At 40.0% G+C, this 27,583-nt stretch overlaps 1 protein-coding gene across 2 annotated transcripts; it reads left to right on the top strand.

Annotated features, from left to right (window-relative positions):
• The first annotated feature begins 697 nt into the window (after nt 1-697).
• Nucleotides 698-27,583, top strand: LOC116266744 (uncharacterized). Of its 2 annotated transcripts, none has more exons than XM_031648061.2 (5): nt 698-1,060; nt 2,134-2,291; nt 3,329-3,359; nt 25,920-26,022; nt 26,956-27,583. In XM_031648061.2, the coding sequence occupies exons 1-5, from the start codon at nt 761-763 to the stop codon at nt 27,069-27,071; spliced, it is 708 nt and encodes a 235-aa protein (XP_031503921.1). In that variant the 5' UTR covers nt 698-760; the 3' UTR covers nt 27,072-27,583. The 2 variants fall into 2 exon arrangements, with proteins under 2 accessions (XP_031503921.1, XP_031503920.1); XM_031648060.2 differs by having other exon boundaries at nt 3,329-3,371.

Raw genomic sequence — 27,583 nt, 5'->3', positions numbered from 1 at the left:
CCCTTTCTAGGAATGGATGATCTAACGAGTGTGTCTCTCGAAAAAAGCATCAATGCACAAAAATGACTATATTCCACAAGAATCAAACATCTAATTTGACAAGCATATCTGAAAAGAAATGATTTTCTTGAACTCTGTCAAGTTTGATCCTCAATTTCATGATTACAATTTTCCAATCAATGGAGGTTTCAAACTCATATCGGCTCATGGGTTTTTCTATATTTTTTCTTATAAGTTCAGAGACTTCGGTGTACCATTACCAAACAATCTAAATCCACAATTACAAACTATGAAATTGCTATTATGTGGGAGAATTTTCTCTTGCTCTCAAAATGATCTTAAACTATCGTTTAGTTGGAAATACAGCCACCACAACAAAGGGAATGGATTTAGTTGATACCTTAATGGTTCGATCCTAAAAATTATGTCCCTAACGCTTTCTATTTATCAAGTAGACATCTAAAATCATGTTTTATGATGCAATTCCTGCAACTACAATAGTGACAGCAGTTTTTTTTGAAACCTCTCATTTTTTAAATATTTTTACTGTTAAGATATTATTATAAAGTATTGTAAATTTTATTATTTTTTATGTAGGTAGTTCAAACAAACAAATTTTAGATTTTCTTTTCCTTTCACTTTTTTCCTTTCTTCCATTTCATTCATTTTCCTTTTCTTTTTTCTTCCTATTTTTATATCATCCATTTTCGGCGAGAGGGAGAAGAAGAAGGGGGAGAGGAGGAGGAGGAGAGCAGCGAGAATGCTTTGGCGGGGAAGATGGGTGCTGCAGAAGCGTCACCTTCAGAAGCAGCTATTACCGGCGACCAGTTTCTCTTCGTGGACTAGGCCTAGTCGGGGCGGCGCCCGGCTCGTGCCCGGTGTCAAGAAGCCTAGCGACAAGTCCGAGTGGTGGGTGATCGACGGAGAGATGCATGAGATAGGCGACAACGTCCCGCCGAGGGAGAGATTCGCCATCCCCAGGGACAACATCCCCAACAGGCGCCGGAAACAGATGCGAGAGCAGTTCATGAGGAGAACTCGCCTGGTCCTGAAAGAAACGGTACCAGGCATCTCTGCCTCGTTTGCTCCTTCTCCGTTATCCATTATTCTTGTCTCTTTCTTTTCTTTTTTTTTGCTATGCGTGCATTAATTTTGATAGATTTGCAACATGGCTTTGATGATTTTGCTATAGTCTCCTGCATAAGGTTTCAAATTCGACCGCGAGTTCTTCTATTTTCATCGAAAACTCTAGGATTCTCCTCTATTTAGTGCTGGATTGATGCATTTTATTGCTTTAGTGTGTGTTTCTTTGGTTGGTTGGAAGAGGGTATCTTGCATGGAGCCTCCCACTGGGACCAGTCCCATAGGATCTTGGGCTTCAAAATCCCTCTTCATTTTCATGGTGGTTCTCTAAACTTGGTAGAGAGAAACATGGTTATTCTGAGGGGAATGGTCTGTTCATCTCGGTATTAGTTCGTTCTTGGAATGTAACCATGGTAAGTTCCACGTTCTATGACGTTCTCTATGCTATTTTGGTTCCTTGGGCATGTGGGTGAAAGACATTCGTTATTCGATGAAGCAGCCTTTTACAGGCAGAGCAGACTTGAACTAACGTTCTAACTTAAGCATGAAGGCCACCATGAATTAACAGTCTACTTACTAGTTAACGGGAACAAGGAGCCAAGGACTATTATTTTGATGTTTTAACTCTCGAAAGCAATTCCCTCAAAGAAAAAGGACTTGTTCTAATGCTTAATTGTTCCAGTAATGTTAGAGAGATGGTTGATGTAGAAGACCATATAACGAGTCTGTGTAATACCTAGAACTACAAGGATGGTCTACATGGTTGGTTAGAACTTTCCATTGACTATTGCCTGGCTGATGGCTCAACTAGTTTTGTTTATTATTGGATTTAAATGATAGTCTACTTCATCCAGTAGTAGTCAAATATTTGGTTCTTTCAGCTTCAATTCTCCATATAAGTAAGTGTCAAACGAATGCTTCATCTTGCCTTGGAAAATTTTATGTGTTCTTCTTTATGTGTGTATTCATGAATAGTCAATCTTATGTAAAATATTCATGAGATGTAGTGCAAAATCTTCGTATATTTAATTTCTCTCTTAATGTTGGAAGGAACATGAGCCTTGGTGCAAGCGGTATATGGAGCTCTATCAAGAACTCAGGGACAACTGGGAAAGATTGTATTGGGATGAGGGTTACTCGAAGAAACTGGCTCAGGATCATGCCAATTATGAATCTGAAGAAGATGACATAGATTTCTCGCCAAACAGGTTAGTACTTCATTGCATATTGGAATTCTGTTTGAGTCATATTAATGTTTTCTTTTTTCTTCATGTTTTGATTGTTGATATATCTAACGAGGGAAAGAGAAATCCAAAAGAAAACAGTTAAGGACATGTTTTGATGATTTTCATCATGGAGTTTTTTTTTGGAAAATTGTGTCGCTTGAATATGATCAAAACATGTACGGGTATCATACGGCGAGGAATTTCTCGGGTATAATGCGGCAAAGTTGTATTTCTCGGGAAAATCTCGGCAAATTTTTAAAAAAATTAAGACATTTAATATGCGTTTTTTTTTCACATTTTTTATTTTCTGGCGTTTTTTAAAAAAGACGCGTTTTTTTATGTTTTATACGGCTGACTGTGTTTTGGCGTATTATATGCGTTTTTTTCCAATAAGATGTGTTTTCTGTGACACTGAGATTCTAAAGGGGGAAAGAAAAATCCAAAAGAAAACAGTAAGGACATGTTTTGATGATTTTCTTCATGGAGTCTTTTTTTTTTGGAGAAGTGTGTCGTTTGAATATGATCATGTATAATACCCGAGAATAAGTCAGCAGTATAAAACGGAAATTGGACATGTTCTTTCTAAAAAAACGTCAGAAAATAAAAAACGTGAAAAAATGCGTATTATATGCGCTTTTTGTAATTTTTTATTAATTTTTGTTTTTTATAATTTTTACGATTTATTAAATGTTTTAATTTTTTTTAAAAATTTGCCAAGATTTTCTCAGGATATTCCCGAGATATACAACTTTGCCGTATTATACCTGAGAAATTCCTCACCGTATAATACCCATACACGATATATGTGACAATGGATCAAAATCACACACACACACACACACACACACACACATGCATATGCACACACCCACACTGATTTTCTTACGTCTTTAACAGATCACTAGGCTGTTTTCAGGTAGCTGCAGGAATATTTTTTTTTTCCAAAATTTGGTTCTACCTTGTGTTATTTTTTTTAAGTTTGTTCCAATGCAGCTCTAATTTGGTTTGAATTTTTTCAGGGGAAGGCATTTTAATCCTCAACATATTCAGGTACTTGCATGGGTAATGACTTTTTTTTTTCATCCACATTGTTTCTATTTTCTAGGTACTAGCATATTATATAAGAATTTGGATATTTTAATATGATCTCCATTCATAGGCAATTTTATGTATTAAGAATTTGAAGGTGCAGGGATCATGATGTGGTCAACACATATTTTACTGCGCGCTTCAGTAGAAAATGTGCTGATTGTGAAAACTGGAAGAAACAAATTTGAAGTGAACACCTTCCTGCCTTTTCCTCTGTTACCATGAGAAATTTTGTCCCTCTCTTTTGATATAGTTAAGACAATAAAAAATAATATGGAAAACTTAGAAGTTAAAATTTTGTTAATATGATGGTTAATAACTTTCATAAAGATATTTATCAAATCAGGATTCAAACATATACAGAGTCACATACCAAATTACCTTTTAGCCTTTCTAGAGGAATTAGAGGTTTTTGGTTAAGATTTTCAATTAAAAGTTGGGGTGAATATTGTTAAAAATGGAAAAATAATTATCTAAAGTATTGAGGAAATTTCACCAACTTGATACTACCTGTGTGTGGAACTGCCATTTTCTTGGTTACTTTAAGCTGTATGGTCAAAAGCACTAGGCGGGGTTAGGCAGTGAACTTTCAAAAAGGATTAGGTGGGGCACTTGGTGGTTGCCTATGCAGGCAAAAGATAGAACACAAACGCACAGACACACACATATATAGGTAGCATGTTTTAACAGTATATATAGCAGCAAAAAGACATAACAATAGCGGTAGCAGAATGTATATAGCAATTGATAAAGAGTATATAGACAGTAAAAGAAAAAAGGAAAGAATAAGTAGTAGTAGAAGAAGGAAAGATAAAGAGAAAAAGGAAGAAAAAGCAAAAAGCAAAAAAAGAGGTCCAAGGAGGAAGAAAACTCTTTTAAAACTTCTTTTGTTTTTTTTTCTGTTTATCTCCTAGTTGGACCAGCCTAGGCAGCCCCACCTAGGTACTACAACCCAGTTAGAGAGAGGACCTCCCAGGACCTAAGTACGCACAGGTGTACTTTTCGCTCTAACCTTTGAACCTCCCACATCTGAAATACAAGTATTTTCTTGTCTATAAAATAGCCCATCATAAATATAAAGAAATAAATACAGGGGCCATTATCTTTCTCTGCCTGAGTAAGCAACCAACTTGGTGATGTTACAATAGAGCTCACCTTTGAAACAAAATAAAAGATAAAGCAGGTAGTTCAACGTAGCAATAAGTAGGCAGATTCACATAGCACCTGATAAGTTTGGATACATTTCTCAATTTGCTTAGAGTACAAAAAAGGTTTTCTATCTACCTTTTTGGCTATGTAGGAGGACATATCAGCCTAGATTGGGCTGTTTAGATTGGACTGTTTTGATTGAAAAAAGCTTATAATATCACTGCATGGTGTGGAGGAAGTAGGATCAGGTGATGAGCTAAATGTTCTAATGGGTAAGGGTTTTTGTTCTTTTCCTTTTTATTCTTGTAGAAAAGACTTAACAAACACACACTACCACTATGAAGTGTACACATACACAGACACTCACATAACACATTCAAATCTACATGCTTAAACATTACAAAAGTCCTCTCTCTCTCTCTCTCTCTCTTTTCTCTTTCTCGGTTCATTTCCTCACATTGTTGGGAACCATTGTGATAGCGGAGGACATACCAAATATATGTAATAAGTCGGGTCAGTTCTGTCAAGAAAGAAAGAGAGAGAGAGAGAGAGAGAGAGAGAGAGAGAGAGAGAGAGAGAGAGAGAGAGAGGACCCTTTTACGAGTTATGTAAATACTCTGATACCCAATAGTTTTGGGAGAGCATGAGAATGAATAGAATTCTAGAGTTTGGAACCCTGGAGTGGCATGCGTGACTGTGTTTCTGGCTCTTATTGGCATGCAGGAAGAGGCGGCAGAAGTAGCAGGCTGCTTCTGCAACCACATTGCCTATGTGTGATGGTTGTTGGCAGCTACCTCCCTCCATATGTTCCTTTCTTTCTCATTGTCTTGACTATGATTCTTCAGCTCTCCCTCTTGTTAGTTTCCTTTTGCCGGTGCCTAGTTTCCATTGGATCGGACCTTACCACCCTTTTGGCCTTGATCCTCTCTTTCGGCCCCTGCCATGCTGCTTCAATACCTGGCAACTTTACCAGCAGAGCTGCATTTTTGCAGGCTGCCTTGCATTCACTGCCTCTTTGCAGGTGATGGTAATTGCCTCATTGTTTGTCGGCAAACACCCCTAGGTTCTTCCTGCTGTCCAAGGTTCAATTCTATTCCAAACTTCTAGTTTGCCTGGCCTTTTCCTTCTAGCCATGGTTCGACAAGCAACTAACTTGCAAGGTCAGTCCCTTGTGGAGTAATGGAATGACACACCCTTGCTCAGGTATGCTCCTTACTGGCAACTAATCCTTTTCTACCTTCCTGTGGCTTCTCGCCATCGGTCTCCAATAGCCCCACTGATCCGAGATGGCCCTACTGATCCATGCTTCCCTGCTCTCATTTGTCACGTCTTTAGTTTATTGATTTCAGCCCTTTCTTCGATCGGCTCTTTGATGGCCACATTGGCCGCTGCAACTCATAATCCTACCGTTGTCGGCCAAATCCAGCTGTTACCTGCAGATGTTGACTGTTCATAGCTTCCTTCAGGCAACCTGCCAACTCACTCCCTACTAGCCACTAGTTCTCTTTGGCTGGCCCTTGATTCCCATGAACTAGTGTATGACGTTCATGTTGGTTGTTGACTTCTTGCTCCCTTTTGCCAGTCACTAATGGTCTTGCTGCCCCTGGGTTTCCTACAGTCCTACTGCCACTTCCATCTGTCAAGGTAGCCTTACCATTCGCTGGCCCACACTACAATTGCCTGTAGATAATGGATGCGGGCTCCACAACCTTGCAATCCAGATGGCCTTGCTGACCCTTGCTCTGTGATTGAGAGCTGTTTGCGAATGTACCTGGCAACTTAGCATCCTGTTCTAATCATTGCTTCACGCTTGATGCCCCTCTCCGTGATGAGTTGAAGTGCTCAACGAACTTTGGGGTGTCTGACAATTCAATTCTGACATTGCTCTCTTGGTTTATTTTATCCTAAAGATCCGTCTTTCTCGCCCTTTGCTTGTCACAGCTCATCAGCACAGCACTCTTTAGCCGTTAATTAAATCTTCTGGCCTTTCCCTGCGGCTGCTGCCATTGCTGGATTTGCATCTGCATTGCCCCTTTCAGTTACAGTAAAGCAACCTTGAACCATGTCTTGGGCACTAACATTTCCTTTGGGACTGCAATGCAAGCTTGTGCTTACACTGTGCTCTTCATCTATGGCCTTTAATTTCCTGCACCATGTAAGGTCGGTGCTTTCATTTCTCAGGCCATTGACACCTGACACGCACTCTCTTAGGAGCTGCAAACTGTTGTCTTTTGGTTTCTCGGTTACTGAGCTCGGCCTTCATCAGCTTTCGCTTTTGACTGTAATCCCTGTTCCATGGCCAATGTAGTTGATTAAAGAGTGTGCTGCCATTGCTTCTTGGTCCATGGTAGTATCATTGGGTAACTTTTTTTGGTGGAATTGGCTTTTTAGTATTTTCTTGCCCTTGTGGGTAGCCAGGGTATGCTTCTGTTGCTTTCTGCTCCATGCTAGTAGCTTTGGATTACTTTTTGGTGGAATTGGCTTTTTAGCATTTGCTCACTGCTCACCCTGGGTAGCTAGGAGTGATGTGCATATTATTGTTTCTGGTCGATCTGCCGTACATGTTCTCTTTCTTTAGCATTGAAATATACTGTGGTTATTGATCCATATTGAGGTTTTCAGTTCCAACTATTCATTGGAAAGGAACTCTGCAATGTTGTTTGATCTCTCTCTCTCTCTCTCTGTGTGTGTGTGTGTTTCTCTCTCTCTCTCTCTCTCTCACACATGCTTGCTTGCTCTTTTCTCTCTTTAGCAACACAAATACACACTTAGCAACACAAATACACACTTAGACTTGACACTCAACACAGTCTCTCTCTCTCTCTCTTTCTTTCACTTTCTCACTAGCAACACAAATGCCCAATTAGACGTAACACTCAACACAGACTTGGATCTCTCTCTCTCTCTCTCTCTCTCTCTCTCTCTCTCTTTCTCTCAGTAGCAACACAAATACATGCTCAGGCATCACATTCAACACAGGCTTAGATCTCTCTCTGTCTCCCTAAACTCAACTCTCTCTCTCTCTCTCTTAAATTCTTACTCGACACACAGACTTAAAACTCAACACAAAACTCACAAAGGGCACTCTTAAGCCACACAGACTTAACACTCAACACAAGCTCTTTTAACACACATGAAGAGTTTTGATATGTTGAGCTTCCTTTCCACCAATTTCTTCGTTCAAACCTTTCCTCCTATGCTTCTTCAGTTCATGCTTAGGAGATAGGGATGTCAGTGGATCAGATTCAGATAGAGCAATTACTATATCCAACTTTTGGACGTTGCTTAATTTGATTCTAATTTAGATCTATGTTGTCAAGGCGCACAGGGAGTGCCTGGGCGCCAGATAGCACCTAGGGCTTAGGTACGCCCAGGCAAAAAAGGTACCTATTTTTTTAATTAATTTTTTTAGTTATGTTAACTATAACATAATAAAATTATGTAGTTAGGGCGCGTTTGATGCCCTGGAAATTTACTGTAGCAGTAGAAAAAAAATTCAAAATTTAAAAATTTTTCCTGTCCATCAAACTTAGAATTTTTTTTTACCGTTAAAAGTGGAAATGGAAAAATATTTCTGGAAAAATTTTTTTGACCGTTGGGAGGAAGAAGAGACGCTGAGGAAGGGAGGAGGAGGAGGAAGGGAAGGAGGGAGGAGGAAGAAGCAGGAAGAAAGGAAGGATTGAGGAGGAAGAAGGAGGAAGGGAAGGAGGGAAGAGGGAGGAGGAAGAAGCAGGAAGAAAGGAAGGATTGAGGAGGAAGAAGGAGGAAGGGAAGGAGGGAAGAGGGAGGAGGAAGAAGGGGAGGAGGGCACGGCGAGGAGGGAAGGAGAAGAGGGGACGGCGAGGAGGGAAGGAGAAGAGGAGGGAAGGAGAAGAGGGGACGGCGAGGAGAAGAGGGGACAGCGAGGAGAAGAGGGGACGGCGAGGAGGGAAGGAGAAGAGGGGAAGAGAGGAAGAAGGGGAAGAGAAATGATAGGAGGGGAAGAGGGGAAGAAGGAGAAGAGGGGAAGTGGGCACGGCGAGGAGGGAAGGAGAAGAGGGCACGGCGAGGACGGAAGGAGAAGAGGGGAAGAAGGGGAGGAGGGCACGGCGAGGCCACGTCCCCCGCCGCCGCCGATGGCACCGCCTGACGCCCATCATCCACAAAATCCTCCCTCCTTCCCTTCCTTTCTTCTTCCTCCTCTTCCTTCTTCCTCCTCCTCCCTTCCCTTCCCTTCTTCCTCCTTCTTCCTCCTCCCTCCTTCCCTTCCCTTCTTCCTCCTTCTTCCTCCTCCCTCCTTCCCTTCCCTTCCCTTCTTCCTCCTCCTCCTCCTTCCCTTCCCTTCTTCCTCCTTCCCTTCCCTTCCCTTCTTCCTCCTCCTCATCCTCCTTCCCTTCCCTTCCCTTCCCTTCTTCCTCCTCCTCCTCCTCCTCCTTCCCTTCCCTTCCCTTCCCTTCCCTTCTTCCACTTCTGCCAAACGACAAAATTTCTTTCCAAAAAATATTTCCTACTTAACAAACACAAGCTTGTTTTGGAAATATGGAATTTTTTTTCCTATTTCTCAATTCCAGAAATATATTTCTCGAAATTTTTTTCCGTTTCCATGGTTTCCAGCCATCAAACGGCCCCTTACTGATTGAACTGTAAGCTTCTGTTCCAGGTGTGCCTATCACCACTAACACAGACATATGTAGTACAAAAAAAGTAACACATGAAAAACTATTCTGTTCTGTTCTAATTGAATGATTACACTTTGTAAACAAAGCCAAAAGGTAAAACATGAAAAACTGTTTTGCTCTTGTTTACATGACAGACTAACAGCACATTTCCAGCTTGTTTACATACTGGAAAACTGTTCTGTTCTGTTCTAGCTGATGCCTTAATTTGATAGACAACAGAAGACACGTCATTCTCGTTTACATACTGGACACAATGCTTGCATTTCTTAGGATCTGACCCTGTCAGAATCCAATGCCAGACACATACCTAAAATATTCTGACTCTAAAACAACAATTTCTCTAGATAAAGTACTGCAATAGAAAAACTCAATATGAATTCTGGTGTAAATAACTGTATATCTTGTTATGAATTGAAATTTATTTTATGTAGTATGTTACAACTATTTTATTTGAATCATTTAAAACAAAAATCGTATCAAATCAGTACATATAGTATACATTACAACAGATTGTACATATAACATATAATATACATTATAACAGCTTGTGAAAATCAGTACATATCCCATGGACTAGGCATGCTGGCACATAGTCCAGCCTAGGCGTCAGCACCACACCCATTGCCTAAGTAATGGACTTAGGCGACGGGTGTGGACTGTCGCCTAGTCCATGCCTAGGGGTGGCCTAGGCGATGCCTTAACAACATAGATTTATATTTAAATGTAGGAAATAGAAAAAACATATCTATATTTTTACTTCCTTAAAATCAGTCATTTTATTAAATTTGGTAAGAAAACGCTATATCATATCTGCATCTGATTACTAATGCGATATAAGTTTTCTTGTATGCGTCCGATTTCTGGAAGTCATATTTGAGCTGAATATTGGATAAAAAACACAAAGAGAAGAGCACATAGTAAAGAGGGCTTGATTTAGCAGCAGAGGATAAAGGTGATGCCATATATATATATATATATATATATATATATATATATATATATATATAGAGAGAGAGAGAGAGAGAGAGAGAGAGAGAGAGAGAGTAGCAAAGATTGATCTAACTTGGTCAACGAGCCCTCAATTTTTGGAGGGAAGAAGATGCATGCCTAAGATTTTCCAACAAAGAGAAGGTCAAAATGTGAAGTGCTGCTATGAGATGATGAAAATACTTTAGAAAAACCTAGATGCATGCCTAAGATTTTCCAACAAAGAGAAGGTCAAAATGTTAAGTGCTGCTATGAGATGATGAAAATACTTTAGAAAAACCTAGATGCATGCCTAAGATTTTCCAACAAAGAGAAGGTCAAAATGTGAAGTGCTGCTATGAGATGATGAAAATACTTTAGAAAAACCTAAGTCACAGTGGTACGTTGGGGAGGCCCACGTACTCGTACTGATATGCCGGTACGGAAAAACCGGTATGGGGGTACGACTGGGTACGTTTGGATCGGTTCCAGGTCGGAACCGATCCAAACCACAAAAAAAATTGTCTTAGTCTATTTATGTTTTTTTTATGAGTTCATATGTAGGAACTGTTAAATACTTCTAGGAGCTGTCAGACCTGTGCATGTTTGCTGCCTACTATCTATATCTGAAATTGCTGCCTATCTACATCTGAAAGTAGTTATCTACGTCTGAACCTATGTCTGCCATTCTCTGGTTGTGTTCATCCTGCTGCACGTCTTTTGGCTGTGATCTCCGTGTTATATTAATTTTTTTTTACTATGGCTGACGGTAGTAGGTTAGAAGGGTCTAATGAGTACAAGATGATTGGTAACTCCTTCTCTTATGGAACCACAATCAAACTTAATGGTTCAAATTATGAAATTTGGTCGAGGGTATTTATGATGTCTGTGGCTAGTCATAGGAAAAAATATATTCTTGAAGAAGATGAACCTCTTGAGAAAAAAGGGAAATATACTGCTTGGAATGAAGATAATAACATTGTAATGTCGTGGATCATGAACAGTGTAGAGTCCTGTATCGCTTCAACAATTGCATACTACACCAGAGCTAAAGATATGTGGTCTTTCTTGAATAAGACATTCTCATGCTACTAATGTTATTAAGATTTTACAATTGGAAGAGGAGCTTTGTAACATACGACAAGGTGATCAAAGCCTATCACAATATTTTGCTACATTGATTGCTGCAAATGAACAGGTAAAAGTGCTTTGCCCACCTTGCAAGCACTCCTACGCATCTCATTTTGAAACTGGTATGGTAACAAAGTTTCTATCTGGGTTATCTTCAGAGTACTCTGTGGCAATGTTATCACTGCCGTATCGTATCGTGTATCGGTCGGGCCGACCTATACCCCGTATCGTAACGTATCGTAAAATTAATTTTTTAATTTTCAAAAAATATTAAAAATTTATAAAAAATAGAAAAAAATCAGAAAAATTCTAAAAAAATCCGAAAAAACTAGTAAAAATCAGAAAAATTCAAGAAAAAAGTATTTAAAGGAACATTCATCATTCATGTATATGAAATATGAACTATGAAGTATGCATATGAACAAGACATTTCAAAATAAGAAATCAAACATTCAAAAAACAAAATAACATACTAAGCAACCTAAGAGTATTCAAGTACATCACAATTCATAAGTTCATAAGTCAAAACTCAAAACATATTGACATAGTTTTCAAAACTCAAAACAAAAAGCATCGTCAATCGTCATTTGCATCATCATCTTCATTCTTCATCATCATCTTCATTTTCTTCATTAACTGCTTCTTCTATCCCCTCTGTTGTAAATTGAATGTCACCAACATTCCATTGCTCCCCCCCAGCCTCTCCTTGATCAATAATCTCTGCTGCTCCTTCAACGTTCAAAAAATCAAGATCGTCCTTGTTGAAGTTGAGATAGCTTTTAGAATATTAAAGAACTTGACAGTTCTTTAATTATTTTCACAAAACTTTTCGTTTACATTGTAATTTTGTTTTTACCCTAATTCTCCCTTAAGTAAGGGTTAGGGTACGTGATGAATAATAAGTTGGACGTGTTTTCTTCTCTCTCCTTCTCTCACGACAACATGGTATCAGAGCTAGCGGCGTGATCACTTTAGGCTGCCGGCGACTGGCAGATTTCCGACGATCTCCTCTCCGGTGACTGTCAGGTTTCTAACCCCCATACTCTCTCTTCCTCTCTCTTCGGTTGATGGGCAGAGACTGAATCTCCCTCTCTCGTTCTTCCTCCTCTCGTTCTTCCCCCTCTCTCGTCTCTCCATCTCCTTTATCATCTCCTTCTTCTTCTTCCTTCTATTGCTCGTTGGAGGGTGGAATATGATCACACCTATGTGGAACGCGTGATTAGATCCATTAGTGGAACATGGTGTGGCTATTGGGATCCTGTCGCTGCTGCTGATCAGAAATTGCTTGTTGCTGTTTCTGGTTGTGGATAGCTGCTGCTGATCGGGGAGATGGTTTATTGACGTTGCTAATTGTGGAACAGCAAGATGTGGACTTGTTGTTTGAGAGTTGAGGTTGGGAACAGAAAAAGCAGCGACAGTCTTTGTCTGTAAGTTTGTTTTTTCAGCAGTAATTATTGTCCAAGTTTCCTACTATTCAGGGACGTGAAGGAAGTGTGACTGCTACCTGCTTTGAATGCATGTTAACAGCATCTAGATGTTAAAATCTGTGACTGGATTTTTCTGCCTGCACGTTCATTTTTTTTCCAGCAGTCTATATTAAGTGTGCAGAGATTTTATATTAAGTGTGCAAAGATTCTTTTCTTTGATCTTCACTATGGAGCAAAAGGATAGTATTGTTGATACACAGGGAGAATATAAAGTCTCTGGGAATCTTCTTTCATTTGGGTCTACCGTGAAGTTAGATGGTTCAAATTATGAAATCTGGTGTCGCGTATTTATGATGTCTGTTAAGGGGCATAGAAAGAAACATGTTATTGAGGAGGAAGAACCCCTAACTAAGACCGGAAAATATTCTACATGGGAGGAAGATAACAATATTGTGATGTCATGGATTATGAATAGTGTGTAGGCACACATCACTCCTACGATTGCTTATTATACCTCTGCCAAGCATATGTGGGAATTTCTGAAGCAAACTTACTCTCATGATAAGAATATGAGCAAAGTCTTGCAGGTTGAAGAAGAACTTCTTAAACTCCAACAAGGTGACTCAGATCTGGCCCAATACTTTGCATCAGTCAAATCAGCCATGAGAGGCTCAAAGCCCTACGTCCCCCGTGTCAATCATGCTACAAAACCCACTTTGAGCAGCACATGGTGGCAAAATTTTTAGCTGGGTTATCTCCTGATTTTGCAGTGGCCAAAGCCCAAATGTTGACTGAGGCTGAAATTCCAGACCTTGCTGAGGCCTATAATAGGCTAAGTCGTCTGGTGGTGACTCTATCTCCATCTTCAACTGATGCACCTTCTTCAGCATTAGCTGTCCCAGGAGGTCGTGGGCAGTCCTTAGCCATCTCAGGAAGCCGAGCACAGACCTTCAATAGAGGGAGAGGAGGTCGTAGTTCAGGAGGTGGACGTGGTAGATTTCAATGCACGTTCTGTGGAAGACTTGGTCATCTAGAAGATAGATGCTGGAATAAACATGGTCGCCCTATGATCCGAGGCTCCGAGTCATCACAGATCAAGAACTCGTCTCATATCCCAAAAGCTTCACGTGTTGAAGATGACCATACAGAATCAAATGTAGAAAATGTCACTGTTAGTATGAGTAAACCAGAGCATGAACAATTTCTGGCTCAGAAAGCTTCATCTTCCTCCTTGGCGTCTACAATTGTGGGTGATTCTACTCTTTCCACCACTATGCAAAACCGAGATCCAGGTATGTCATGGATTATTGATTCTGGAGCCTCCAAGCACTTTTGCAGTAGACCAAACTTATTCACCGTGCTTCACCATTTTCCTCAACCTAGACAGGTGAAGCTTGCAGATGGGAGATTCTCTCCTATTATCGGTTGGGGCAGTGTGAAAATTTCTGATTGTTTAACTGTGAATAACGTGTTGTTTGCTCCTGATTTTCCCACTCATCTTCTCTCAGTTAAAGGGCTAACTCATGATTTGAACTGTAGAGTCATTTTTGATCCTGGCTCGTGTTGGTTTCAGGACTTGCGGACTGGGAGGATGATTGGTGGAGGCCATGAACGAGGGGGAGTCTATTTCCTGTCTGAGGCCATGGACATAGCTGCTACATCAGTTCCATCCAAACCTACCAGTCTCCAGTGGCATCTCAGACTTGGGCATCCATCAGTGTCAAAACTTCGTTGCTTGTTTCCTCAGCTTTTCATGTCAGAGTCACTCCAGTGTGAAGCTTGTCAACTTGGGAAACACACTAGGAGTAGTTTTCCTTCGAGTCTAAGTCATTCGAGTCATAATATGTTTGATTTACTTCATGTCGATGTGTGGGGGCCTAGCCGGTCTAAATTTTGGTATTATTTGGTCGTTGTTGATGATTTCTCTCGTGCTAGTTGGGTTTTCCTTTTGAAGGAACGTTCTGCAGTTATATGTATCCTTCAAAATCTTATTATTGAAATAAAGACTCAATTTGGAGTTTCTGTTAAGTCTGTTTGCACTGACAATGCTCTTGAATTCAAATCGTCCAATCTTTTGCAATTTTACTCAAAACATGGAATTGTTCCTCAATTCACCTGTCCACATACCTCGCAACAGAATGGTGTTGCAGAGCGAAAGCATCGACATTTGTTGGAAGTTGCTCGTACTCTTATGATACAGAGCCATGTACCATCTTACTTTTGGGGGGATGCGATCCTAACTGCTTGTTACCTCATTAATCGCCTACCGTCTTCATCTATACTTAACAAAATTCCAGTTCAAATGCTTTACCCGGATCGTCCATTGTTTCAAACTCCACCTCGTGTGTTTGGATGCACATGTTTCGTTCATATCCTTAGACAACTTGCTGCCCAAGCCCGAAAATGTATCTTCATTGGTTATCCCAAGAACCAATGAGGCTATAAATGCTTTGATCCTCTCACCCAGAAAGAGTATGTCAGTACGGATGTCTCATTCTTTGAGTCCCGTCCATATTTCCCACAACCATCAACCTCTTGTCCTGAGAGTCTCCCTCAATGCCCTTTGCCAATCCCACCTTTCCCGCTTATGTCCCTTCCGAGTTCATCACCACCCCGAAGTCGTTTTTCGGATCCTCCATTAGTTTACTCTCACCGACAGGGTCTCTCACATGGCTTTCCTCCATCATCCTCTCCTGAGGTAAGTGTACCTGATTCCTCACCTCTGGTTATCTCTGACTCGCAGGATCTTCCTATTGCCTTGCGGAAGGGTAAACGTCAATGCACTATTCATCCCATTTCACAGTTTGTGACGTCTGAATATGTAAGTGACAAGGTGCGACAATTCATTCATGCTTTGTCTACTTATACTACTCTGACATGTCATCAACAAGCATTACTAGACCCTAATTGGCGCCAGGCTATGGAAGAGGAAATATATACTTTACAGGAACGCCACACATGGGACCTTATTGCTTCTTCTTCTGGTTGTGATATTGTTGGATCCAAATGGGTATTCACTATCAAATACCATGCAGATGGTACCCTTGAACGCTATAAAGCTCGGCTGGTCGCAAAAGGGTATACTCAGACCTATGGTATTGATTTTTTGACGTTCTCACCAGTGGCTCGGCTAGGTACCATTCGCCTCTTGATTTCTCTTGCAGTTCACTATGATTGGCAGATGCATCAATTGGATGTCAAAAATGCATTCTTCTATGGCGATCTTGAGGAGACAGATTATGCAACAACCACATGGCTTCGAGGTTCAGGGGGAGTGTGGGAAGGTGTGCAAATTGCGAAAGGCCATATATGGACTGAAACAAAGTCCCCGTGCGTGGTTTCATAAACTATCTGATATTGTCTCACAGAGTGGATTCCAAAGGTCACCTCTTGATCATTCAGTGTTTGTTAAGAAGGGAGAGTTGGGTATGGTTATCTTGGCTGTATATGTTGATGATATTATATTGACCGGCAACTATAAACAAGGTATATCTGAGACCAAAGAATTTCTTCAAAAGCATTTTGTCACAAAAGATCTTGGACACTTGAGGTATTTTCTTGGAATAGAAGTGGCTCGTGGTAAAGAAAGAATAGTTCTCTCTCAAAGAAAGTACATTTTAGACTTATTGCAAGAAACTGGAATGTTGGGGGCAAAACCTGCCACCATTCCCATGAATCTACGATTGCACCTACATGATGAGCAGTCAGAACTTGTAGACTCTAAGACGTATAGATCCTTAATTGGAAAGCTTCTTTATGTGACAATTACAAGACCAGATATTAGTTTTGCAGTGGGAAAGTTGAGTCAATTTATGGAGAAACCGAGGAAGATTCATTGGGAAGCTGCATTGATGATACTTAAATACTTAAAGTCTTCTCCTGGTAAAGGACTACTATTCAAGAAAGGGAAAACCTTAGATGTCCAAGCATATAGTGATGCAGACTATGCAGGATCTGTTGAAGATAGAAAATCTACCACTGGATTTTGTGTTTTTGTAGGAGGGAATCTTATATCTTGGAGGAGCAAGAAACAGAATGTGGTCTCACGGTCTAGTGCTGAGTCAGAATATAGGGCCATGGCCCTAACGGCAGCAGAATTAACATGGGTTAAATCCATGCTTGAAAGCCTTGACATTCTAGTTCAACTACCTATGACAATGTTTTGTGATAACAGGGCTGCCACTTATATTGCAAATAACCCAGTCTTTCACGAAAGAACTAAACACATTGAAGTTGATTGTCATTACATTCGTGATTTAGTTCAAGGAGGAGTGATTTCTACAACTCACGTGGTCTCTGAAGAACAAACTGCTGATATCTTTACTAAGGCTCTTGCAATTAGGGAATTTTCAAAGTGTTGTAACAAGCTAAGCATGGTAGATATCTATGCTTCAGCTTGAGGGGGAGTGTTGAAGTTGAGGTAGTTTTTAGAATATTAAAGAACTTGATAGTTCTTTAATTATTTTCACAAAACTTTTCGTTTACATTGTAATTTTGTTTTTACCCTAATTCTCCCTTAAGTAAGGGTTAGGGTATGTGATGAATAATAAGTTGGACGTGTTTTCTTCTCTCTCCTTCTCTCACGACAACAGTCCTCATCAAGTATTGTAGATGGTTCTTCTTCAGCCCAAGAATCTAATATATCAAAATGGTCAATGAAGATATGATCATATTGATTGTGATGCTTCCTCGTAGATGTTGTTTCTAGTTGCCTAACAAGAGAAAAATTTAACAAATTGTTAGAGATTAAAATATATATTAGAATTTGCTATTTTGTATAACAAATGTTTACCTTTGTCTCAACTTCATAATATAACGAACGTAAACAAGGTCATTCAACCTTTTATGTTCCAGCCTATTCCTCTTCTTACTGTGGATGTGTTGAAATACACTCCATTCTTTCACATCCAGTTGCACTACATGTTTGGCTGAGGATTCTAATTGCAAGCTTCCTTAATTCTGGGCAATCAGGCCTAAACCTTTCCCACCACAAATCTAATAACAGATGGAAAGTAAAAATGTTGTCAGAATAAATATGTGAGAAGGTAGAATAAAAGCTAAACAACAAAAAAAAAGTATAGTCTCTTTTTCCAATACCTGGACGCATAGTTGTCCTGCATCGAACTGCTGTGTCTCTTGCCATGGTACCAAAAGCCGTATCATATTTGTTGATCGACATATGGATAGCGTCTTGTTCTTTACTATCACTTACTAATACATCAATACAATCCATCATGCCATATTCGACCTCTCTGTCCTCAAAAGTGGGAAGATATCTAATAGCAGGACTTAGGTAGTAGGCTGTTGCATGAAGTGGGCGATGAAGTTGTCCAGACCACCTTTCATCTATAATCTTCCATATAGGCATGTACAACTTCTTTTTCCCCTTCATATTATCTCTAATGACCTCCTTGGCTCTGTCCATAGACTCATATAAATATCCAATAGAAGGTCTATCTTCACTATCAACTAATCTGAGGACTTTCACTAGAGGTACACAAATCTCCAATAAGTGCACACATGATTCCCAAAAGTCAGCATCGAAGATGGTATCCACAACTGTCGTAGCCTTTCTTTTATAGGCATGTGGATATGCAGCCCAATCATCACTTGAAAACATCTGCCTGAGAGAAGTTCTTTGCTTGACTATACCCTGCACAGTCAAAACATTTGTAGCAAAACGTGTTTGTGCAGGTCGAATCAATTCAGCCCCATTTGTGAATTTCCTCATCAAATTCAAGACATAAGCATGATTATAAATAAACTTCGTGATTTCTTGGCATCTATGAACTGTCAACTTCATATCATCTCTTTCACCAAGATCCTGAAGCATAAGATTTACACAGTGAGCAGCACATGGACTCCAATAAAATGTCCCATATCGTGCTTCTAACATTTCACCTGCAGCTTTATAATTTGCTGCATTATCAGTGATAAATTGTACGACATTTTCAGGCCCAACTTCTTCTATAACTTTATCAAAAATCCCAAACAACACATCAACAGTCTTAGGAGTATCAAACAAATCAACAGATTTTAAGAACATAGTACCAAGAGGACAATATACAAGGAAGTTTACCAATGTTCTGTTCTTGATGTTTGTCCACCCATCTGCCATTACATTGCATCCTGTAACTTTCCAGCTCAATTTTAGTTCATCACAATATGTCTTCACATCTCTAACTATATTGTTGAGAATTTTACCAATTTATGAAAAGAGGGCATTTTATACCCTCGCCCTACACTTGCAATCGCATCTGCTATAGGCTGATAATGATAAGAGTTTGCTACATTGAAGGGAATGGATGCATCATAGAACCACCTTCCTATGGTTTCATCTGCTGCTTCAATAATATCCTTTGATTGCATGGCTATACGAATCTCAGGCTGAGCACCAGCAGCAGTATAATTGGGAAAAAAAATTCTTGATCGAACCAGACATATTGCTCGACCTCATAGTAGGTACTCTACCACCACTAGTACGACCACTATGACTCCTGCCACGTCCTCGTGAAATTGAACTTATATTTGCACGTCTTCTTTTTCTGGTTGCAGTTGCAGAAGAACCACCTCCCTGCATGATGCCTTTCCCTTTAGCTGTTCCCAAACTGACACCAACATCTTCTTCTTTAAGCTGAACATCTTCACCTTCACTTTCTTCTTCTTCATGTGGGTCCCCATATCCTTCCTCTGCATCTTCCATTTCCTTTTCAATCCTACTTGCTTTCACTGCATCAAGAAGCTCCTGACACTGGTGCTTTACATACGCTGACAATGGGTTCTCTTGGGAGCCATTGCATTGACCCACATCGCTGTGTGTACCAGCTATATGGTGTTTAAAGCGAGAGATCCCTCCTGATATGATTTGCTTACAATAATTGCACTTAACTCTTAATCTATCTTTGGGATTCACCCTTGTACACCACTGCCATGTAGGATCCGACATTATATCTTCATATAACAAGTAAAAACATACAAATAAATGTAGGAAATAAGACAAATGAACGATTCAATGGCAAAAATGAGTTATTTCTTACCTTCTTGGTGTTAAAAACCAAAAAACCCTCTTTCTCCAAGCTTCCCACCGTCCCAAGACTCCCCACAACGAGAAAGAAAGCTTCTTCACCGGCAAGTCTTGATGCAATGGAGAAAAACTCTCCCTCCCACGTCTCTAGCAGAGTTGAGAAACAAGAAAAGAGAGAGAGAGAGGAGTGTTTCAAAATAAGACGCAAAAAAAGGGGCCCGAGGGCCCCTTTTTTAATTTCACCCCCGTATCGTGCGATACGGTGGTGTATCGCACGTATCGTGCGATACGGTCACCGTATCACACGATGCGTACGATACGCGTACGATATGTACGCGTCTGTATCGTACGATACAGATAACATTGCTCTGTGGCAAACTAAGTCACACGGGCCGCACGGTATTGGTACGACACCGGTACGGGTACGGCGTCGGGTGCGGCGCAGGTGCGGTCAACACAGCACCGGGTACGGTCAACGTACCTGGGGTCATTTTTGACCATTTTTGGACTCGGTCAACTTTGACCAAGTCCAAATTTGTCCATTTCGAGTTTTAACGTTTTATAATATTTTAAAGTTTTTAACCATTTTCACGTTAAAATCTTCGAACCCTATTTTCGTTTCGTCGGCTGCCTTCTTTTTTTTTGGTACATAAGAGCGGTTTAGAACTGCATTAATTAACTATAGCACGAGGTCGAGCTACACCAATCAGATCCTCCTCAATCAATCAATCAATCGTTTCGTTGGCTGCCTTCTTCCTCTTCACTCTTCACCCACGAGCCATGACGCTTCACCGAAGACCGACGAGGACAGGTGGTGAACGGCAGTGAACAGCGACGCAGGCGGTGTCCGTTTTGTACTCGCAGGCGAGCTTGTGGCTTCGTCCTCTTCTCAGCTTCTTCCTTTTTCCATCGCGACTGCAAGATTCCCTTCTCAGCAGCGCACCGTCTTCTTCACCCTCTCCTTACTCCTCAGGCATGGAACAAAGACTCTCTCTCTCTCTCTCTCTCCCTCTCCCTCTGTGTTGCCTGCTTCTACTGTTGCTCACTTGGGAAGAATGGGTGCTTGACATTCGTTTACATTTTTTGTGCCTGCGATTGTCCTTCTCTCTGTCTTTCGCTCTTCCTCTCGTTCTGCCTCCCTTCGGCACTTTATATGGCTTAATGTTTCTTGACATGCTTGATATGGCTTAATGTTTCCCCTCTTTTGTTTGTCCTCTGTTTTCTTATGAAACAATATGAGAATTGGCGACATGCAGCCTAGACCCCATCTAGCTCTGATTATCAGTCCTTTCCTCTCTTTCGTTTGTCCTCTGTTTTTTTTTTTGAGTGAATTATGAAACAATTTGAGAATTGCCGACATGCTTCCTAGACCCCGTCTACCTCTGATTATCAGTCCATCTTAAATGCATTTGTTATTCTCATAAAATCTATACTTCTCTTTAATGCATTCTTAAGAAGTGTGAATAGAGAGGACATCTCCCTCCATTCGGAGTTGCAATCTGATGTCTCTTCATTTTCTCCCGATTCTTTGTTTGACTTCTTTGATTCTTTCTACACTTTTTTCTTCTCTTGTTTTATTGATTCTCTGCTGATTTTACATGCTTGATTGTTGCAGTCTATGAATTTATGAAATTGAATATGTTATTCTGTTTGTAATTTTTTGATATATATATGCTTGATTGTTGCAGTCTATGATTTATGAAATTGAATATGTTATTCTGTTTGTAATTTTATATATATATATATATATATATATATATATATATGTATGTGTGAATATGTTATTGCGTCTGAAATTTTTTGACACACACACACACACACACACACACATATATATATATATATATATATATATATATATATATGTGTGTGTGTGTGTGTGTGTGTGTGTGTGTGTATGTGTGTGTACGGCCATACCCCCGCATCCAAGTTTTTTTAAAATGGTTCGTACCCGCCCCGGCACCCTTATCCGTACCCCCGCATCCATAGCTCTTTTGGTGGCACGGGGGGACATGGTACAGGTCGTGGTGCAGGATGCAACATATTTCAGTGCTCTTATTGTGGCAAACTAGGTCATTTAGAGGATCGATGTTGAGACAAACATCCTTAACTTGGTTCTGCTGGTCCACCAGGGCGTGGTGGAGGGAGAACCGTTACAGGAAAGGGGTCTTCTTCATCTAATGCACCTTTCTCACAGGCTACAATTTCTATGGTTGAGTCCCCTACCACTTCGCCTATACCTCCATCGTATTCTTTCAACTTAAGTAAGGAGGAATATGATGTAGTTCTCGGTCAAAGGTCCTCCTTTGCATCTACCAACACTGCTGCAACAGAGTCGGCTTTCACTGTTGGTGCCAGTGTTGTACGTATTGTACGATACATATCGTATCGAACATAAAATACGATACGATACACCCCCCGTATCGTACATTTACGATACGATTACAATATGACAACGATACGCTACGCTACGACACGATACAGGTACGATACGACGCGATGCAGGCACGATACGGTTACGATACGACACGATGACGATACAGGTACGATACTACACGATACATGTACAATACGGTAATTTTTGTTGATTTTTTATTATTTTTTGAGTTTTTTTATATTTTTTCTGAATATTTAAAAAAAAACGATACGGTTATGATACGTTATGATATTTTACGATACAACGTATCTTAAAGCCAGACCGATACGGCTTACGATATGCTTTTTACAACATTGGTTGGTGCCCCTACCACTGACCCAGGTATGATATAGATGATCGATTCAGGAGCTTCCAGATATTGTTGTAATCAACCACATATGTTTTTATCATTATCCAGGTTCACTACACCACAACACGTCAAATTGGCTGATTGCAAGTTGTCACCTATTTTGGGTAGCGGTGATATCTACCTCACACCTTTGGGCACCATTACACATGTGCTATATGCTCTTAGATTTCTTGTTAATATGTTAAGCAATTGGCTAGAGATTTATAGTGTAGAGTCATTTTTTATCCTGGTTCATATTCTTTTCAGGACTTACAAATTGGGAAGACGATTGGCGGCGGCCATGAACGTGAGGGACTCTACTTTCTCTCTGTCCCAGTCGATGTTGCTGCATCATCATTCACATCAAAGCCATCTCCTTTGCAGTGGCATCTCAGACTGGGTCATCCCTCTGTGTTCAAACTTCATTGCATGTTTCCAGATATTCCTGCATCAGAGTCTTTCTTATGTGAAGCATGCCAGTTAGGCAAACATACACGTAGCAGTTTTCCGTCGAGTCAGAGTCCATCTAGTCAAAGTCCTTTTGATCTCCTTCATATTGATGTTCGGGGTCCAAGTCGGGTTTCTTTTCATTCACGTTTCTGGTATTACATTGTTTTGGTTGATGATTTTACCAGATCCAATTGGGTATTTTTGTTACGAGAAAGATCTAAAGTCATTTGTATTCTTCAGAAATTTGTCAAGGAAATAAAAACTTAGTTTGGTTCCATTGTCAAAAATATTCGCACTGATAATGCTCTTGAATTTAAATCTTTCGTTCTACTTCAATTTTATGCCAATCATGGGATTCGACCACAATATGCATGTCCCTACAAGTCCCAACAAAATGGTGTTGCGAAACATAAACATCGCAGCTTCTAAATGTGGCCCGTACCCTCATGTTACACACTCATATGCCGCCTACTTTTGGGGTGATGCTATTCTTACCGCATGATATCTCACTAACCGATTGCCCTCGTCTGCCATTCAAGAACGCATTCCCATCCAACTACTATACCCAAATCGACCATTATTTCATATACCTCCCAAAGTATTTGGATGCACCTGTTTTGCACACATTTTAGGCTCAAATAAAAACAAACTTGTTGCCCAGGCTATCAAATGTGTGTTCATTAGTTATTCTGCCAATCAAAAGGGTATCAGTGCTTTGATCCCCAGACCAATAAAGAGATTGTCAGTGCAGATGTTACATTCTTTGAGTCTCATCCTTACTTTTCCACTTCATGTCGTACTATGTTTGAGCTTCCAGTTTCTATTCCGCTTCCTATTCCCCAGTGTCACTTGAGTCTCTTCCTTCTTCTCCACCATCATCATGTGATGGTTTCCGTGATCCTCCACTAGTCTATACTAGTCGTCAAGGTCCTTCTCCAAACCGCCCACCAGAGACTTTTCATGAGGTAAATTCTATTGTTCTCACTAGGAAAAGTAATCAAGAGATAACTCAGACAAAGGAGTTTCTACAGAAACACTTTGTCACAAAAGACCTTGGCCAACTCCGTTATTTCCTTGGTATTGAAGTGACTCGTAGTAGTAAAGGGGTTGTGATGTCTTAGAGGAAATATGTTCTTGATCTTTTGCAGGAAACAAGGTTATTAGGGGCCAAACCTACCACACTTCCTATGAATCCTCGAATTCATATTCATGATGATGAATAAGAGACTTTTGACTCTTGATCTTACAGATCTCTGATAAGGAAACTTTTATATTTGACCATCACTCATCCAGACATTAGCTTTACTATAAATAAGCTAAGTCAATTCATGGAAAAACCTCAGAAAATTTATTGGGAGGCTGCCTTAATGGTTGTAAAAAGGGGTTTTGGTTCAAAAAGGAAGAATATGTGGAAATAGAAGCATATAGTGATACTGATTATGCAGAGTCAGTAGATAACAGGAGATCTACTATAGGTTTTTACGTCTTTGTTGGTGAGAATCTTATTTTTTGGAGAAGCAAGTAACAAAATGTGGTTGTTAGATCTAGTGCTGAGTCTGAATATAGGTTATGACCCAAACTGCGGTAGAAATGTCTTGGGTTAAATCGGTGCTTCTAGAATTGGGGATTTCAGTGAAACTCCCAATGAAGATGTATTGTGATAACAGAGCAACTACCTACATTGCAAATAACCCTGTTTTTCATGAGAGGACGATCCACATTAAGGTGGATTGTCATTATGTTCGGGACTTGATACAAGGAGTCATTAGCACTATTCATGTCTCTTCTGAAGATCAAGCTGTTGATATGTTTACTAAGGCTCTTCCCATCGGCGATTTCTTGAGAGGATGTAACAAGCTGAGCATGATTGATATCTATGCTCAGCGTGAGGGGAAGTGTTAAATACTTCTAAGAGTTGGTTAGAAGCTTTTTGAAATATTAGAAAGTTGAAATGGGTCTAATTGTTATCTTATTTTTAGTGGACTATATTTGTAAATTTGTTAACACACCCTAATCTCTTTTAATATGAGATTAGGGTTATGTGAATAGAGATAAGAAAGTTTCCTCTCGCTCTCTCTCTCTCTCTCTCTCCCCTTTCTTCCTCCATTATTCAACAGGAACTATGAAAGAAACATTGTCTTAATGATGTGATGATATCAATTTTGTTTTTTGGGATTAAAAATATATAATTATCATCGTACTGCTGTTCACCGTACCGCCGTACCAAGATTGGCAAAAACGGCGTACCCATACCCATTTCCCCGTACTCCTACCAACACCTGTACCCATACCTATGTGACAGAGAAAATGGAAGTAAAGGCAGACTCTTTTTTCATGAGAAAATCTCAACCACGCCACATATATATCATTGTCCATAATATCATTCCTAGGCTTTTATAGGTGAGCTTTCCTCAAGAAGTTTGTTTTTGCAGGTGAAATTTCAAAAATTCAAAAATTTTAAAGTTTAAATATATACAAAATCGATGTCTTATGAATTTTTGAGTTTCTAATATTTTTCTTACAAAAACATTAACAAAAGTTCAAAATAGTTATGAAAGTATTAAAAGAAGCCACCAAAGCAATATATATATATATATATATATATATATATAGCGAGAGAGAGAGAGAGAGTACATGCATGCATACATTGTTTCAACTTTCAACTCTCCGGCATTGTCAGTATGAAGTCCGAACAGTAACTTTTCCTCATTGTAAAAGAAAATCACTTGCAAAAGCATTTTTATATTACTACGGCAAAAATTTGGCCTCAAATGGTGGGCCTCTGGTGAGAAATTTGATTGATATATCCATGCCAAAGAAAAAGCTAGCACATTGAGGAGAAATAGCAAAGTTGTGTTATTGTTTTGTTTAGTGCTAAAGTGTTTTAGTGAGTCCTTATTAAGTTATTCCTCTTCAACTTTCTAACTTGGTGCCTTTCTTTCTTGACTTAGGATCAAAGGTTTGGCAGCAATAAACCTGGTGATACTTGGAACAGGACTGAGATAATACGTGATAAGTTTGAGTATGACAGAGAAAGAAGGATGAGAGAAAAAGGTTTACCCGCCCTCATCTTATAATTTATTTGATGTACATGCAAGCTTCTGTGGGTCTTAATATTGCACAACTTGAGTTTTTTGTTGGTCTATATCCATCTTTTGAGTTTGTCTGTTAGGATTTAAAATGGCTCTTCCAGGTTGAATGGTTTGCTTCTTGTCCTTTCATCAGTTTGTCATGCCAAAGCACAAGATCAAGGTTCTATTTAGCAACTTACTAGAAACAGGTCCACTAGTAGGTCCAACAAGGAACCTGAGTTTAAGCAGTTAGTGCTTAATGCATTAGGTCTGTAACGTGGTACTAGTTGATTAGATGAGGTCTTGCGATGTTGATTGGTAGTGATCTGAATTTTGGTGCATATTTATTTTTACCTCTGTTCATCGGACGTCAGAATCACATGGTTGGAGATGGAACTCCTCCATGGGTGCTAGCAGGTTGATGGCATCTTCTATTTGTCTAAAGCCCTGTTATAACTTATTGTCCCGTATCTTAGCGCTCTGTGTAGCACAAATAAGCAGGGAATTTTCTTTAGGTGTTCTGGGCAGCTTCCAAAGTTTCACCAATTGGAGCTTTCCACTGTTGAGGTAACTTCAAGCAGATGGGGTTGGTTTTCTTGTCCCATACAGAAAAGGGCTTTCTCAGCTTCCAGGAAAAGGAGGAGAGAGAAAAGTTTGGATGGGGGGAGGGGAGAGAGAGAGAGGGAGCCAGTTTATGTATTCTTTCCTTCTGAACAATGGGATCTTGTCTCGTAATGGATATTCCCATACATTCTGGTTTTGATTTTTCAATTTTCTTTTACTGCTCCATATTGTGGGGCTAGAGAAATGTTTATAGGTCTTTTTTTTATTTGCTGATCCACTAATTGTTGAACATATTTGTGCACTCTGAAGTGTAACTTTGATGAAGTGATTTGTTCTGATTGCCTGTTCGCAGCATTTGCTCCAATAGCTAGAGGAGGCAGCGACAGAGGCTTTGGCTTCCATAATACAAATCCCAGGTCCCAGCCTTTTGATGTCAACAAATTTTTTCCTGAGAATTCAAGAGAATAAATCTCAGCTACTGGGTGCCAAAGACTGCCAACTTTAGAGGATGCCAGACCCCTTCTGCATCGTGAGGACTCAGGAGACTGTTCTTTCTTCTCACTAGTCTGAAATGATGAGATCTGGATGCTGGATAATTCCTCTAGTCCCAAGAGATGGACCTGCACGAATGGTTGAGAAATTGAAGAATAAAAGGAGCTGTTTTCGGCATTTTGAGCTGATCGGTACTGCCTTCTTTGATGAAGTTTGGGAGTTTATGAAGGTCAATGCTGATTTGCTGCGCTAAATCTGTTGCTCGATTACCAATATAGTGCTCCAGTTCCGGAGAAAATGCAAACAGGAATAACATGAGAATGCTAATGGGTGTAAGGGTGTTGAATATGTTATCGAGCTCTTAGTCTATATATAATGGCCGAGAAGCCACTGTTGGGGTGGGAGATTCCACTCCTTTTAACTTGCTATATCTGCAGTTGCTGCATCAACAGTGTACAACTTTGATGTGAAAGCCCATTGAACCCCAA

The sequence above is a fragment of the Nymphaea colorata genome, chromosome 13, assembly GCF_008831285.2.
Source record: "Nymphaea colorata isolate Beijing-Zhang1983 chromosome 13, ASM883128v2, whole genome shotgun sequence".
Taxonomy (NCBI): domain Eukaryota; kingdom Viridiplantae; phylum Streptophyta; class Magnoliopsida; order Nymphaeales; family Nymphaeaceae; genus Nymphaea; species Nymphaea colorata.
This window is presented reverse-complemented; position numbering and strand designations above follow the sequence as displayed.